Raw genomic sequence first — 13,556 nt, forward strand, 5'->3', positions numbered from 1 at the left:
CCCCCCTTCACGTGACTGCTGCATTGCCCCCCTCTCTCCTTTCCTCTGTAGGTGGATGCTATTTCTGTCCCTTGCTGTATTACCCATCTAACAATCAATTCCATCGCCTGCCAACCAGGCCTAGAGGAGCCGTCTGAGGCACTCTGCACGTCACCTGGGACAATTTCCTGTCTTCCTTTGTTTCATGACCTAATTGGTCCAGCTGTCAACTGGGTCCAGGTATTAACCTTCTGGATCCCAGTGCAAAGCAGCACAACAGAAACTGATCCCCACCCACTACCACTACTATACAGCCTCTGATCGTGTACATAGCATTGAAAAGTCTTTGCTTTCCCTCTATTGCTGCTAAATTCTTTACAACATAGTCCTTTTTGAGTATTTCACCAGCGTCTTGCACTTGTACCATAGTCAAATTACGACCACTTTCTATTCAGGTTAGGTATGTGCTAACCAGGATCAGACTGCATATAAGAGGCCCGTTTATTCATCTAAATTCCTGTGAATTCTAAGAGTCCAGTGGGCAGTCCTAATCGGTGAATGAGTCAATCATGCACGGAAGGCTGTCGATCACTGATTAGCACCGCCCACTGGACTCTTAAGCTCCTCATGCACAAAGGTTTAGATGAATAAATAACAAGCTATGCTGAATCCTTTCTCACAAAACTATATATTAGTCTTCTTGGTTCATCCTGCTGTATAACCTAATGCCTGCAGATTAGGCTGGACTTTCAGTGTGACAGGTTCCCTTTAAGTATACAGAGAATTGGTTAAACCTCTGACACTGATCCTGTTAGTATGAAGTCCTCTAATATACAATATCTCATTGTTGTGTTTTTTGCAGGAAGCAGGACTAACATTTAGTATTGTATACATGTACCCCCATATTGGATATTGCTATTTCTTTCTTGCTAAACAGATATCCCCCTGCTGAAGCTGGTAAAGCTGCTGTTTGTGGCGGCGGAGCTGCGTATAGTTTGCCCCTAATAATTGAATAATTAAGAGCGCGTGTTGGCGTTGTGTTTGTACTAGTGGCATCTGTTATTGGGTACTGTATCACTGCACTGAAATGTTACTTGGCATGGCATTGTCATAGACAGCAAATGGTTAACGCCAGTGCATCTTGTAGCCATTATTCCACCCATTCAGTGAGCAGGTCTGGAAGGAAGGGGGCACTCGGTGGCCTCCAGTAAAGGCCTTTTTCTGCCCAGGCCACATCTATTTATAGTCACCATGCAAAGGAAAGGTTTGGTTTCATGTAGCAACAGTGCAAGTGAGTGAGCCATATGGTGTACAGAGAGGAGTCTGCTGTCTGCCCATCTCCTCGCACATACATCCACCCAGCTTGAAGCTTTGGAGTATGCAGCAGCTTCTGTGAGCACATTGGAGGGGGGAGGGGAGATGTGGAAGTGTGACCCCCCACCCCCTCCTCCTCTCTTCTACTAAGCAGCTTTAACTCATTCCTGACATACTAATTACCGCATCAACAGAGAGCGGACGCCATGTTTACCCCAACACACAAGTGACACCTTACACAAGGCGCACACGTCATGCTTTTACATTGTGCAGTGTGCTATAACATGCCACTACTTCTAAGGCCCTGTTCACATTAGGTTTTTTTTTGTTTCACATTTACCTGATGATGGATACAGTTTGTTAAACTGAGATGGTGATAGATGGTTTAACAGTGGCATCTCTCACTTGTAAGCTATAAGGGCATTCATTTTATTAGTCACTAAATGAATGCCATTATAGCCTATGGCTGGGTGGATAGTACTGTTAGACATCTTTCTAATGTTTCCATCACCCATAGACTTATGTAATCCATTTATGAGATGCATATGAGATGAAAAGTTACCGAAAAACTAATTTACATATATGTTTAACACCCATATGCTACATCATAATAGCATTTTTCTCGATATAAAACGGTTTTAGCATTGACTGTGGGTACAATAAAAAGGAGGCATACTCTTCTGCCCTAATCCCCCACAGCTGCTGCTCCCACGTTTCACTGTCTATGCCAGCTAAACCAATCACTGACCACACTGGGACACACACCTCTGTTTGTGATTGGCTAATAACAAATGTCATTAGAAGCAGTGAACAGTGGAGAAGTTGGGGGATCAGGGTAGGTGAGTATACACACTCAATGCTAAAACATTTATCATCTCTGGGAAAGCCACTTAATACACACATTTTCTTACTGGACCAGTATAGTCTACTGCGCTATTTCATACCCTTGGTTTTTTTTTTCATCATCCTATATTGACCACATGGTGGCCACCATCTGGCTATTGTAAGCTATGGATTACACTTAATGTGTGTTGTTGACAGCTTTCCCTGCTTACACACTAAACATAAAAAGCGAAATGTGAACAGGCTGTAATGCTGATTCTGGATCAATTGCGTTTTAACAGACACTTCATTGGGCCATTACATAAATTTACTGTGTCTTCTATTATATCTTATCAATAAACAGTGTAATTAGACACAACTTCTGGTACCATCATTTAAACTCCGAAAGAGTTAGATCTTCCTGCTACTGTACTGACCCAGTCTGGTCAGTACAGTAGCACTGAGATTTAACTCACAGCATCATTATGAATGATTATTCCGGGAGTTTCTAGGTCCGGTCTGTAGCGCATAGTCCATGCACAGGACCGTATTACCAGAACGCATGAATAAGGCCCAAGGCAACATCTCTAGTCTGTAAGCTCCCTTTCATTTTGCCCCTTTTCTGGGTTTTGGACCCACTCCCGGTTTTGACCGCATAAACTGACCACATACTGTGGAGCCGGTAGCGTAAGGGATGTCCCTCACTGCCTTGCAGTATCAGATTAACATGCTTTTGGTTTACATGTAAATATAGTATCATGGTATTTTGGAGAAACCACCTAGCACATATGATATTGCCCAAGCAGTTTTTGATTTGTAATGTTTCGGTCTCATTTCTTTTCTGTCTTGAGAGGAAAAAAAAAAACCTAAACCCCAGTCTTGTGCTTTCCACTTCCGATGCTGAAGTTGTGCACGTAACCACTGCAAACCCACAAGAGAGCTGCAATATGATGACAGGCCTGAACAGCGAGCCACCAAAGCTCTTGAGGGTTTGTGTTCTTGTGGTGGTGCGTTGTGTATTGACCCCTTACATTGGATGTCCTGACATTGTATATCTTTGTATTTTATTACTTGGATCAGTTTTGCCTGGCGGCAGCAGCAGCCTCGCGAGTTTGTTATGCATCTAACTGCCCCCTCTTTGTCAAGCCCCAGCCACAAGGCAAGTGCAACCCAGACTGGCAGAAAGTTGAAACTTGGTTTGTGCAAAAAAAAAATTGTAACTCCTGGCTAATCTTTGCCAGACACAGCCATTCATGCATTCCCCCATGTGTGCTTCTGCTGCCTGTCTAGTGCTATGCCATCTACATTTAAGACAATAATACTAAATCTTAACCAATATATGTTTTCTTTCCATCAGATGCTTCCAAGCGCCTCTAACTTCCATCACGATCATAGTTTTTTTTTGCTTTTGCAGCTCCATAAGATTCATTTTAGCATGTCATTTTAATACTGCCGCCAGTGGGGCCATCTAAACAAGGACATTTATATGACAATCATGTAAAAGACTGTGTAATATACCGTACATAAATAAACTGCAGGCAAAGGCAATGAGTAGCATGGAGGTGGGAAAATCTGCTTAAGTGTCTGATAGATGAAGCCATTGTAAACTATGTACAGGCCCTTCTTCATTCTGAGCTGAGTGATTAATGCAACTGTGCCATCTAGTGGCGATCCTTGTTAATGCAGCGTGCTACTGACTCCATGAAATAGCAGTATTGTTTGGGAATACATTGAAAGGTTTTGGCTCTAAATGCATTATCTAGGTGGCTGCTGAGCAGACACATTACCTCATACCTAGCCAGATGAATAGCAAGGTTTATGCGCCATGCTAATGCTTGTTTTTTTTCTCTTCTCATTGAGGTTTTGTTTGTGAGTGTATACATGCATTGCCTCCAAGGACTGCTGTATAGCAGGCAGTGGGGGTTGACATCTGTATCTCTGCTGTAGCAATGATAACCACTCCCCTTGTGTTGGAATACATCATTGTCATTGTTACTGTGTACGCCACGCTGCTGTCTTTCAGCCTGCAGGGGAGAGGCAGCAAGTGTGACACTATGGAGGCGTGTGCATGCGCTCCCCGGTGTCTGCTCTGGTCGTGCTAGCCGTCTGTTTTTTGTCTCTGTGTCAGGCCCATACGTATCATGCTGAGCTTCAGCTTCTCTCCAACTCCACATGCCCTTTCTACTCATTTATTTTTCATTAGAATAACATGGATGACCGTGGAATACTATCCGTGCTTGCGTTCAAATAGTGGATTTTCTAAGACACCATCTTGCATTAGTCCTAATGCCAAGGGTCCGTAAATGAAAGCTTCTCTACCCAGCTGTTAGGCATTACAGATTCCTTATGGTACTTACATTGATGTAGGAGTTGATGCCTTTCGTTTGATCTCCATTTATGATCTGAATATTTCCATCAAGTGCATTTTTGACAGTTCAAGGGTGCCTGACTATTTGTACTACTTATATGTAGAATGGTTCTTTCTTCCTGTGCTATAGATTTTTTTATATTTGTGATTGCAGTCATAACTTTGCACAGTGCTATGCACTTTATGGTTTGCAGTTTGGTTTCATTTGTATAACCTGAAGCATATATTTCTGTTTCTGCTTTTCCAGCCCTCCTTTCCTCGTGGTGTGAAGAACTGGGAAGGCTGCTGCTTCTGCGCCACCAAAAGAGCAGGCAGAACGACCCCCCTGGGAAACTCCCCATGCAGCCCCCCATGAACTCTTTGACCTCCATGAAACCATCCCTGTCCCATGGGTAAGCATGCATTATAGAGATTCTCTCAGCGCGTTAACACTAATTGATCGAGCATTACAAAACCAAAGATACATCAACTCTCTTCATTTTGGCTACAGTTACACTTCCCTGTTTGTGTAGTGACATGGATAACCCCCATCTGATGCAGAAGTAGCTTCACCCACACGGCCACAACTTTTGCAGGCTGTATGTAGAATACTGAACACTTGTTCCATGCACTTTTCTGATATGGCACATAGATACATGCAGGGGCATGCTTCCCAGCTTCTTATTTAGGAAGTAAGGGCCTAAGTCTTAGCCTTAGTAAGGGCCTTAGGTTATCAGAAGCGCCACATATCACAAAAGGTCATTGCTGAAAACTGTATGCTTTGATTTGCTTCATACCATCATGTCACCATATGTAGTTTGCACCTGTTTGTCCTTGATGGTGTTAACACAATGAACATGTCCTATTCTAATGCTGTTGTATATCTATAGCAAACTATACACACTTCAGAAGTTACCTCAACCCTTTCTGCTGACCAGTCTGGAAACTAACATCAGTCAGTGAGAAATAATTCCAGCCTCTCTGTAACCTGCCCATTGTTATAACCCTAATGGCCGTCTGTTTTATCTCTCAGCGATGGATCTTTCCCTTATGACTCCGTCCCTTGGCAGCAGAATGCAAGTCAGCCCCCAGGTTCTCTCTCAGTGGTCACTACAGTTTGGGGGGTCACAAACACTTCTCAGAGCCAGGCAAGTAACTTTTTGTTTCCGTTTGTCTGTGTAGCAGAAACATTTTCCACAATGCTGTACACATATCATATCCAGTCACATCAGTCTGATAACCTCCTCTTATCCGTTAATATCAATTTTTCAACCCATTATTTTGGAGTGTCTCGTACTGACCAGATTCCACCTCACACCCCAGTAATAAGTATAGGCCCATTAGTGTAAGACTCTTAGCACCCCTACCTATCAGGTGTGTAAAGAGGCTGCGGCACCCTACAATTTATTTATGTGATGTTTTCCATTCTTTATACTCCATAGTAGTTGTCTTAGGTATTTCAGCTGTGTTCTTCTCACCTGAAGGAGACAAAGCTGTAATACAAAGTGCGGCTGCCATGAAACCCAGCACTCACCTCAGTGCCACTGCATCTGCAAATGGCTGTTTAGTGGCGGTGCTAAGTGTTCTACCCTTATGGCTTATCCCATTAAAAGCCTAAATATCCCCTAATCGTGCTGGTTGAGTAACCCTGTAGACTTTAATTGGATCTACTACCTTTTGCAGTATTTTTAATGGCTAGAATAACTCCACAGACTGAAATGATTTGCTTTAAAATATCCTGGAAAAGTGAAACCCAGTGCAACGCCCTAGTATTCTGGCATCGTTTTACCTTCTGTCATATTTACAATTTATGTTTATCTTTTTAGGTACTTGGGAACCCAATGGTTAATGCAAATAATCCATTAAACCCAGCTGCCAACCCCATGGCATCTGGCATGAACAGCAATAGCGCTGGCATGAATTCCCCACAGTTTGCTGGGCAACAACAGCAATTTTCCTCAAAGGGAGCATCCAATCAGCCGTACATGCAGCAAAGCATGTATGGGCGTCCAAACTACCCAGGGGGTGGTGGATTTGCAGGGAGGTAAGACTGCGTTTCACTGTTTTGACGTCCGCCAGCAGTTCCCAAGCAATAAATGTTTTATGCGGGATGCCTGCTATTACAATTGTCAATGCATTATTCACCTCTGCTAAGGAGCTTATACGTCTTATTGATTGCATTTAGTGTAGAACTGAAGATGTCATGAATGTTTATGAAGCTTATGTACATTTTGATTTTAAGGAATGCTATTTACTTCCTATTTAACAGCTATCCTGGTGGACCCAATAACCCTTCTGGAATGGGCATCCCGCCTCATACACGGCCTCCTGCAGACTTCACCCAGCCTGCGGCAGCAGCTGCAGCGGCTGCTGTCGCTGCTGCAGCTGCTACAGCCACCGCCACAGCGACCGCTACAGTGGCAGCACTTCAGGAGACACAGAACAAGGACATGAACCAGTATGGCCCAGTGAGTCCACATTGCATTGTGTATCTCTGTTGCTGGTTATTGCTTCCTGATACATTCAGTATACCATCCTCACTATTACTCTCTGCTGCAAAATACACCATAATACACTTCTTTCCTTATCCCTCCCTATAGTCAGATCTTAATGGGTGATGTAAGAAATAAAATGTATTCTTTCCTATCCTAATAGTACAACATAAGCTATAGCACTGTACAATGACCATATCTATTTTATGTCCCTATCTCACGCTTATTCTATCACTACATTTTGGGTGCCTTCTAGAGATGAGCGAACCTGGAGCATGCTCGAGTCAATCCGAACCCGAACTTTTGGCATTTGATTAGCGGTGGCTGCTGAAGTTGGATAAAGCCCTAAGGCTATGTGGAAAACATGGATATAGTCATTGGCTGTATCCATGTTTTAAAGACAACCTTAGAGCTTTATCCAAGTTCAGCAGTCTCAGCTAATCAAATACCGAACGTTCAGGTTCGGATCAACTCGAACCCAAACCCAGTTCGCTCATCTCTAGTGCCTTCTATTGCAATGGATATCTAAAGCTGTGTTATACAATCTGGTGATCCAACAATAGTTTTGGTATTTAGGTGACTGTGAATGACTAATTGTATGTGCTACGCAAAATGCGACATCTATATATCCCCTCCCTCTTATCCTTCTTGTGTGCCTTTCCTGCCTTAATCCTCATCCCTTTTAAAAACGCATGTCGCATTTTACTCTCTTCTCTTTCTTTTGTTGAAGGTGTGTTCCTCTTTCCAGATGGGTCCAGCCCAGGCCTACAACAGTCAATTCATGAGTCAATCTGGCCCACGAGTCCCCTCTGCTATGTCAGGGAATATGAACCCAGCTGGAATGGGTCCAAACATGGCACCTTCTAACATGAGCGGCCCTCCAATGGGGATGAATCAGCCTCGGCCTGGCATGAACCCTTTTGGAGCTCACGGTCAAAGGATGCCTCAGCAAAGTTATCCTGGACCCAGGCCTCAGTCACTGCCTATGCAAGGCATGAAAAGGCCTTACCCAGGCGAGGTGAGAAACTGAAGCCTTGCATGATATGAACTAGACATAGATGGATATGTAATATTGTAAATTCTTGTCATTACAATAAAAAGTAATTGTCCAGGATGACATTGTCCTATATTGCAGTTTGTTTAACTTTTGTCTATGCTCCAGTACTCATTTATCTTGTATAAAACCTCCAGTTAGTTCTTATATTACTAGAACTTGTTTCATTTTCTGATTACACATTTCCTTTAAATTATTTTATCTGGCTACTGATAGTATATTAATTCTCTAGATTTGTGTAATGCCTCTCCAGTAAATACTGAGTTTTATTCTTCTTTTAACAGCCCAACTATGGTAGCCAGCAATATGGACCAAGCAGTCAGTTTCCTACTCAGCCTGGGCAGTACCCAAGCCCCAATCCTGCTAGACCCATGACATCTCCAAACTACCCAGGCCAAAGGATGACAGGACAACAGAATGCTGGACAGTACCCTCCACCCAGCGTGGGCATGGGGCAATATTACAAGGTGAATAGTGTGATGCAGTTTCTGCAGCTTTTCTATTGCCATAACTGTAGGGATGCAGCACTGTTGCTTCGGCTTTGGATCCATATATTTTTCCTGTGCAGCCATTGGTGCTTCCTTTCTTTCTGTAACCATATTTCTGCATTGTTTCTTTTATTATTTTTTTTGTTTTTGTTTTGTTTTTATTCCTTTTTTATCATTATATATATATATATATATATATATATATATTACATTATTGTGTGTTAATTAATGTGTTGTGGCTATCTGGTCATGCAAAGCTGCTAATACTAGAATACATCTATCATACTGCATACTCTCAGTTGACACAGCCCCATCTCACCTGTCCATTTATTTGAATGGCTACCATGTAATGCCTCATTTACCGTGCATAAAAGGGGTTGCCTTTGTCAGACAGCACCTTTAGTCACCACAACTTTATTTATTAACAGAGGCAAATCCAACCCTGCACAAATGCTTTGTAATAGGAGAGACTCCATCATTAGGTAAAAGTGATGTTATATATACACCAATTCACTTAAAACATTTGCCTAATAGAACTTGACACATTATCTTAGGCCCCTAACAGTATGTCATCCATCTGGGAGGTGATATCCCCTTCTTTCCTGTCCTAAGTGTCCATTGCCACGTTCTTTCTATTCCAAACAGAAGATTATTTAGAATTATGACAAAGTAAAGGTCCAATTAAAGCTAGAAGTTATTCTCTATATAATACTTTTATACTTTATTTATCTGAGGTCTCGACATGGGAATCTATCCACTATCATAAGGAAGTAGAGACAAATGTTACTCCTATGAATAATGACAGCAGTCCCATATCAATATAAGCAAACACCTAATAGATCTTATTGGCCCCCAGAAATATAAATGTAGTGTTATAGAGTAATATGTTACTTTTCCTTTTGGAATCTTAATATTACTATAACCATCTCGATAAAGGTATATATCCTCAGTCAGTAGGTTTTGGCTTGACAAGCTCTGTAAGTATCTGTTGCTGCTTTTCAGCTGCTCATTTCTCATATTACTGACCTTTCTTAAGCTGCTTTTACCCTCATAATCTCAGTCAATTTATATTTATTTTTTTAACATTTTTTAATTCATTATTATTATTTTTTAATAGCCAGAGCAGTTTAATGGACAAAATAACAACTTTTCTGGGAGCGGCTACAATAGCTATAGCCAAGGCAGTATGAACGGGGTGAGTGTAAATTCATACCAAATTTGATCAAATTGGGAGGGTGGGGTCGCTAAGTTCTGTTACTAGGTCTGCACAAGAGACACTGCAAAGTCCAGGTGTCATTAAGATATTTTCTGAGTGGTTCATTGCATTTTCTATCCGTAACAATGGCTGTCGATTGCTAGTAAATGTTGTCACTAATGCACAAGGATTGTGTAGCACATGTGTATATAAATCTTGATGGTTGCTACCTGCAAAGAGCCTACACACTGCAGGAAGTGTACATGCCACCCATTATGTTATACTGTGGTGCTCATATATTGTTGTTGTGAGACTAAACAGTGGCAGAATACTAACATGGTGTATGACAGGCTAGACCTCTGCTAAAAGCTCCAACAATTGGCCCAGTTTCCTTGCAAATTAGCTAATATTTTGCTGAAAGTACAGTCTTAATTTTTGACCATTGTTGAATGGCTAAAACATACACTATATGGACAGAACTACTGGGGTACACCTCGTAATCAATGAATGAAGGGGTCTTATTCAGTCCCGTTGCACCTACTTAGGCAGTTTGCCTTTATAGCGTGGTACTGTATTAGTATGCCATCCCTGCAACAAGTCAGGTCAAGACTGGGAGTAGTGGTAATAAAAAGTTGATGCATTTGGGGAAAACAGCAACTCAGCCATAAAGTGGAGACCCAACAGACTTTCAGAACTGAAAGTACTGTGGTATGTAATGCATAAAAGTCACCAACACTCTGACTCCATAACTGTAGAGGTCTAAAACTCATCCAACATTAAAATGAACACAAAATCTGTGCCCATAAGAGCTTTATTGCATGGGTCTTTATGGCTATCTGCCAACTTTATGGGGACAGTTTGGGTTCGGCTTTCTTCTGTTTCAGGGTGACTATGTCTTTGTTGACACAATAAGGTAGATCAAGGCATGGTTGGGAAAAAACAAACAAACATGTGACTGACCAAAACAGAGCCCCAAACGTTGCCCCATCCAACACCCTTAGGGCTTATTCCCACGTTTCATAAAACACTTAACCTACGGACGGGGAAGCCTTGTAGTGGAGTCTTTCCTTGCTCGGCATTATGTATCAATATGATGCCCAGAGCGGGGAAAGTGTTAGAATCTTTGTGGCACTGTAATAACAGTGAAACAGCTGCTTCATTGCAGTTCTGCGAAGATTCAAACACTTTCCCCACATGGTACCAAGTGGGGAAAGACTCCACTGCAGGGCTTCCCCGTCCGTGGTTTCTGTGTTAAGGGAATAAGCCCTTAGGATGAATAAAAGTGGAGACTGTGAGCCAGACCCCCTCATCCAACAACAGTGTCTGGCCTTGCAAATTCTTTTCTGGGTGACTAAGCAAAAACTCCCACAGACACCCTCCAAAATCTTGAAGAAAATCTTCCCAGAAGAAAGTAGAAGCTGTTATAAGTGCAAAGTAGGGACCAACATATTAATGCCTATGCATTTAGAATAGGATGTTGTCAAAACTCCTGTAGGTGTCCCAATACTCTTTGTCCATATAGTGTATATGCAGACACCCCTAATCTACATATACTGATTTAGGAAGTCATAACAGATTATACCTATTACACTAATCCTTCATCTTTTTTGGTTTACATTGCTTTGGCCTAGAACCTTTATCTTCCCATACTATAAACTGCTGTCTATGAGCTTCCAGTCTATTTCATTCAGGTGTGCACAGAGAAAATGTGATATTCATCTACCTGATATGCTATATGGACATTTATACTAATACTTTTTATCTATCATTCAGCTTGTGTTTGCTGTACTATACGTTGATTTGTTTGTGATCTTATCAATACTGCTGATTTTTAACTTGTGGAAGTTGTGGAATTTACTATAGTCATAACAATTATAAAATAATTTTTGCTTGGTTTTTTTAGCATTTGTTCATAAAGTACAATGTTTTTCCTTGGTTTTTAATAGTTGTGTAGGACATTAGAATATGTTAAATATGAGGAAAAAGTAACGTGTACATAGTTTGACTTGCATAAGAAATTTTAGACAATCAAATTATTAAAATGAAAAAATACATAAATGAATTGCTAGCAAATACTAGTCAAACTAGGAATAGTAGAAAGACTTGTAACTGTATAACATTATCTGAATTTTTATGATATGTCTTTGCAGCCCTCCAGGCCGGGTCCTGTTGGAAACTACCCTCACTCGCCTGTTCCTGGAAACCCCACACCACCTATGACTCCTGGTAGTACTATCCCACCATACCTGTCTCCCAGCCAAGATGTCAAGCCTCCATTCCCTCCAGACATCAAGCCAAACATGAGTTCCTTACCTCCACCTCCAAGTAAGTCACTAGAAGGCTTGTTTACATATCTCTTAGTCTTAAGTCACATTGAAAAAGTCAGCTGTTTTGTTGTGAATCTTGTGACTGATGTTGCAGCATGTTCTTGTTATTTACTTTGACCTTTAAGGTGGACTTAGGGTCCCTGGTTCTCCAAGTGTTGCTTACCACTCTTCGCATTGTCGCACTGCAGATGCAAAAGGGAAAGTTCACGCTTTCTCCCCTTCTTCGATCTCAGCCAGCCACACAGACGAACTCCGTTTAACGTTCCCTGTTCGGGATGGAGTAGTATTGGAGCCTTTCCGGCTGGAGCACAACCTCGCTGTCAGCAACCATGTGTTCCACTTGCGGCCGACCGTCCATCAGACCCTTATGTGGAGGTAGAACTTCATAAATTCTCTCTATTGCCTATTACTAGCATAAAGTAACCTTTACACAATATGTTTTCCATATCTGTGTGTAGGTTGGACAATATTTAGACATTACATTTTTTTTTAAGATGTCTGTGTGTTTTATAGGATAAAATGTGAAATATACAGCCAACTTAATCATGGCAAATACATTTCTTCACTGTTGTCTTGACCAGGTCTGACTTGGAGTTGCAATTCAAGTGCTACCATCATGAAGACAGACAGATGAACACCAACTGGCCGGCATCTGTACAAGTCAGCGTCAATGCCACTCCTCTTACTATTGAGCGGGGTGACAACAAGACTTCCCACAAACCTTTGCACCTCAAGCATGTTTGCCAGCCGGGCCGCAATACCATCCAGATTACCGTCACTGCCTGTTGTTGTGTAAGTGTCAACCATCACACCCAAAGATCTCCTTGATAATCTATTTAATCATTTTCACTACTTTTTAAGTGTAAATTCATAGTGTAAAACAAACTCTGTCCCTATTACCTAGAAGCTGCACCCAATGTCTGATTGCCATGGCTATTGCTTCTCACCCTCTCCCTGCTATATGGTGGCTATTTAGTATATTAGCTGTTTTCCCTTCTCTGTACAGTCCATATGACCTGGTGCCTTTAAGGAACAGTCCTTTTTTTTTTATAGAAATCAACTGGTGTCAGAAAGTTATATATATTTGTAACATAACAACCAAGCTATTCTTACCTTTCTGTGCTCCCCCGGTGTCCTCCTGCAATATTTTTGGGTTGCCGCTAAACGATCCCACCCCACTTCTGAGACTGACCCGCCTCAGCAGTGACGGCGAGCTCAGCCAATCACTGACTGAGACAGGACAGCAGGCTCTCACTGCCTAGGCAAGTCTGTCTCAGAAGCGGAGGCGACGCATGGAAAGGTAAGAATAGCCTGTTTATGTTCTTTAAAGGGTCACTTTTTATTTTTAGAAGCCTAAACCTATAGATAATCCCTTAGTTCCTTAATGCTTACCTTATTCATGCCTCTTGAAACGAGAACACATGAACATGGTATATTTCTGCCTACAAATCTATTCGTTTTCATCATTGTTAGGCTATGTTCACACATAACTGCAGTTATTTAGCAATTTTACAAATTGGCAAAAAAATGGCCATATT

The 13,556-nt window shown here is 41.7% G+C and overlaps 1 protein-coding gene across 12 annotated transcripts in view; it reads left to right on the plus strand.

Annotated features, from left to right (window-relative positions):
* The window catches only part of ZMIZ1 (zinc finger MIZ-type containing 1), a 243,890-nt gene that overhangs the window by 219,999 nt on the left and 10,335 nt on the right, over positions 1 to 13,556 (plus strand). For 10 of the 12 annotated variants that reach the window (XM_069980884.1, XM_069980886.1, XM_069980883.1 and 7 more), the window contains 10 exons: positions 4,731 to 4,875; positions 5,496 to 5,610; positions 6,289 to 6,506; positions 6,732 to 6,930; positions 7,685 to 7,972; positions 8,293 to 8,475; positions 9,614 to 9,691; positions 11,842 to 12,016; positions 12,207 to 12,393; positions 12,600 to 12,810. In XM_069980884.1, the coding sequence (XP_069836985.1) occupies positions 4,731 to 4,875; positions 5,496 to 5,610; positions 6,289 to 6,506; positions 6,732 to 6,930; positions 7,685 to 7,972; positions 8,293 to 8,475; positions 9,614 to 9,691; positions 11,842 to 12,016; positions 12,207 to 12,393; positions 12,600 to 12,810 (1,799 nt within the window). The remainder of the gene's footprint in view (positions 1 to 4,730; positions 4,876 to 5,495; positions 5,611 to 6,288; positions 6,507 to 6,731; positions 6,931 to 7,684; positions 7,973 to 8,292; positions 8,476 to 9,613; positions 9,692 to 11,841; positions 12,017 to 12,206; positions 12,394 to 12,599; positions 12,811 to 13,556) is intronic. The other 2 variants (XM_069980890.1, XM_069980891.1) reach the window with 2 other exon arrangements.

Source organism: Dendropsophus ebraccatus, chromosome 8 (genome assembly GCF_027789765.1).
Source record: "Dendropsophus ebraccatus isolate aDenEbr1 chromosome 8, aDenEbr1.pat, whole genome shotgun sequence".
Lineage (NCBI taxonomy): Eukaryota > Metazoa > Chordata > Amphibia > Anura > Hylidae > Dendropsophus > Dendropsophus ebraccatus.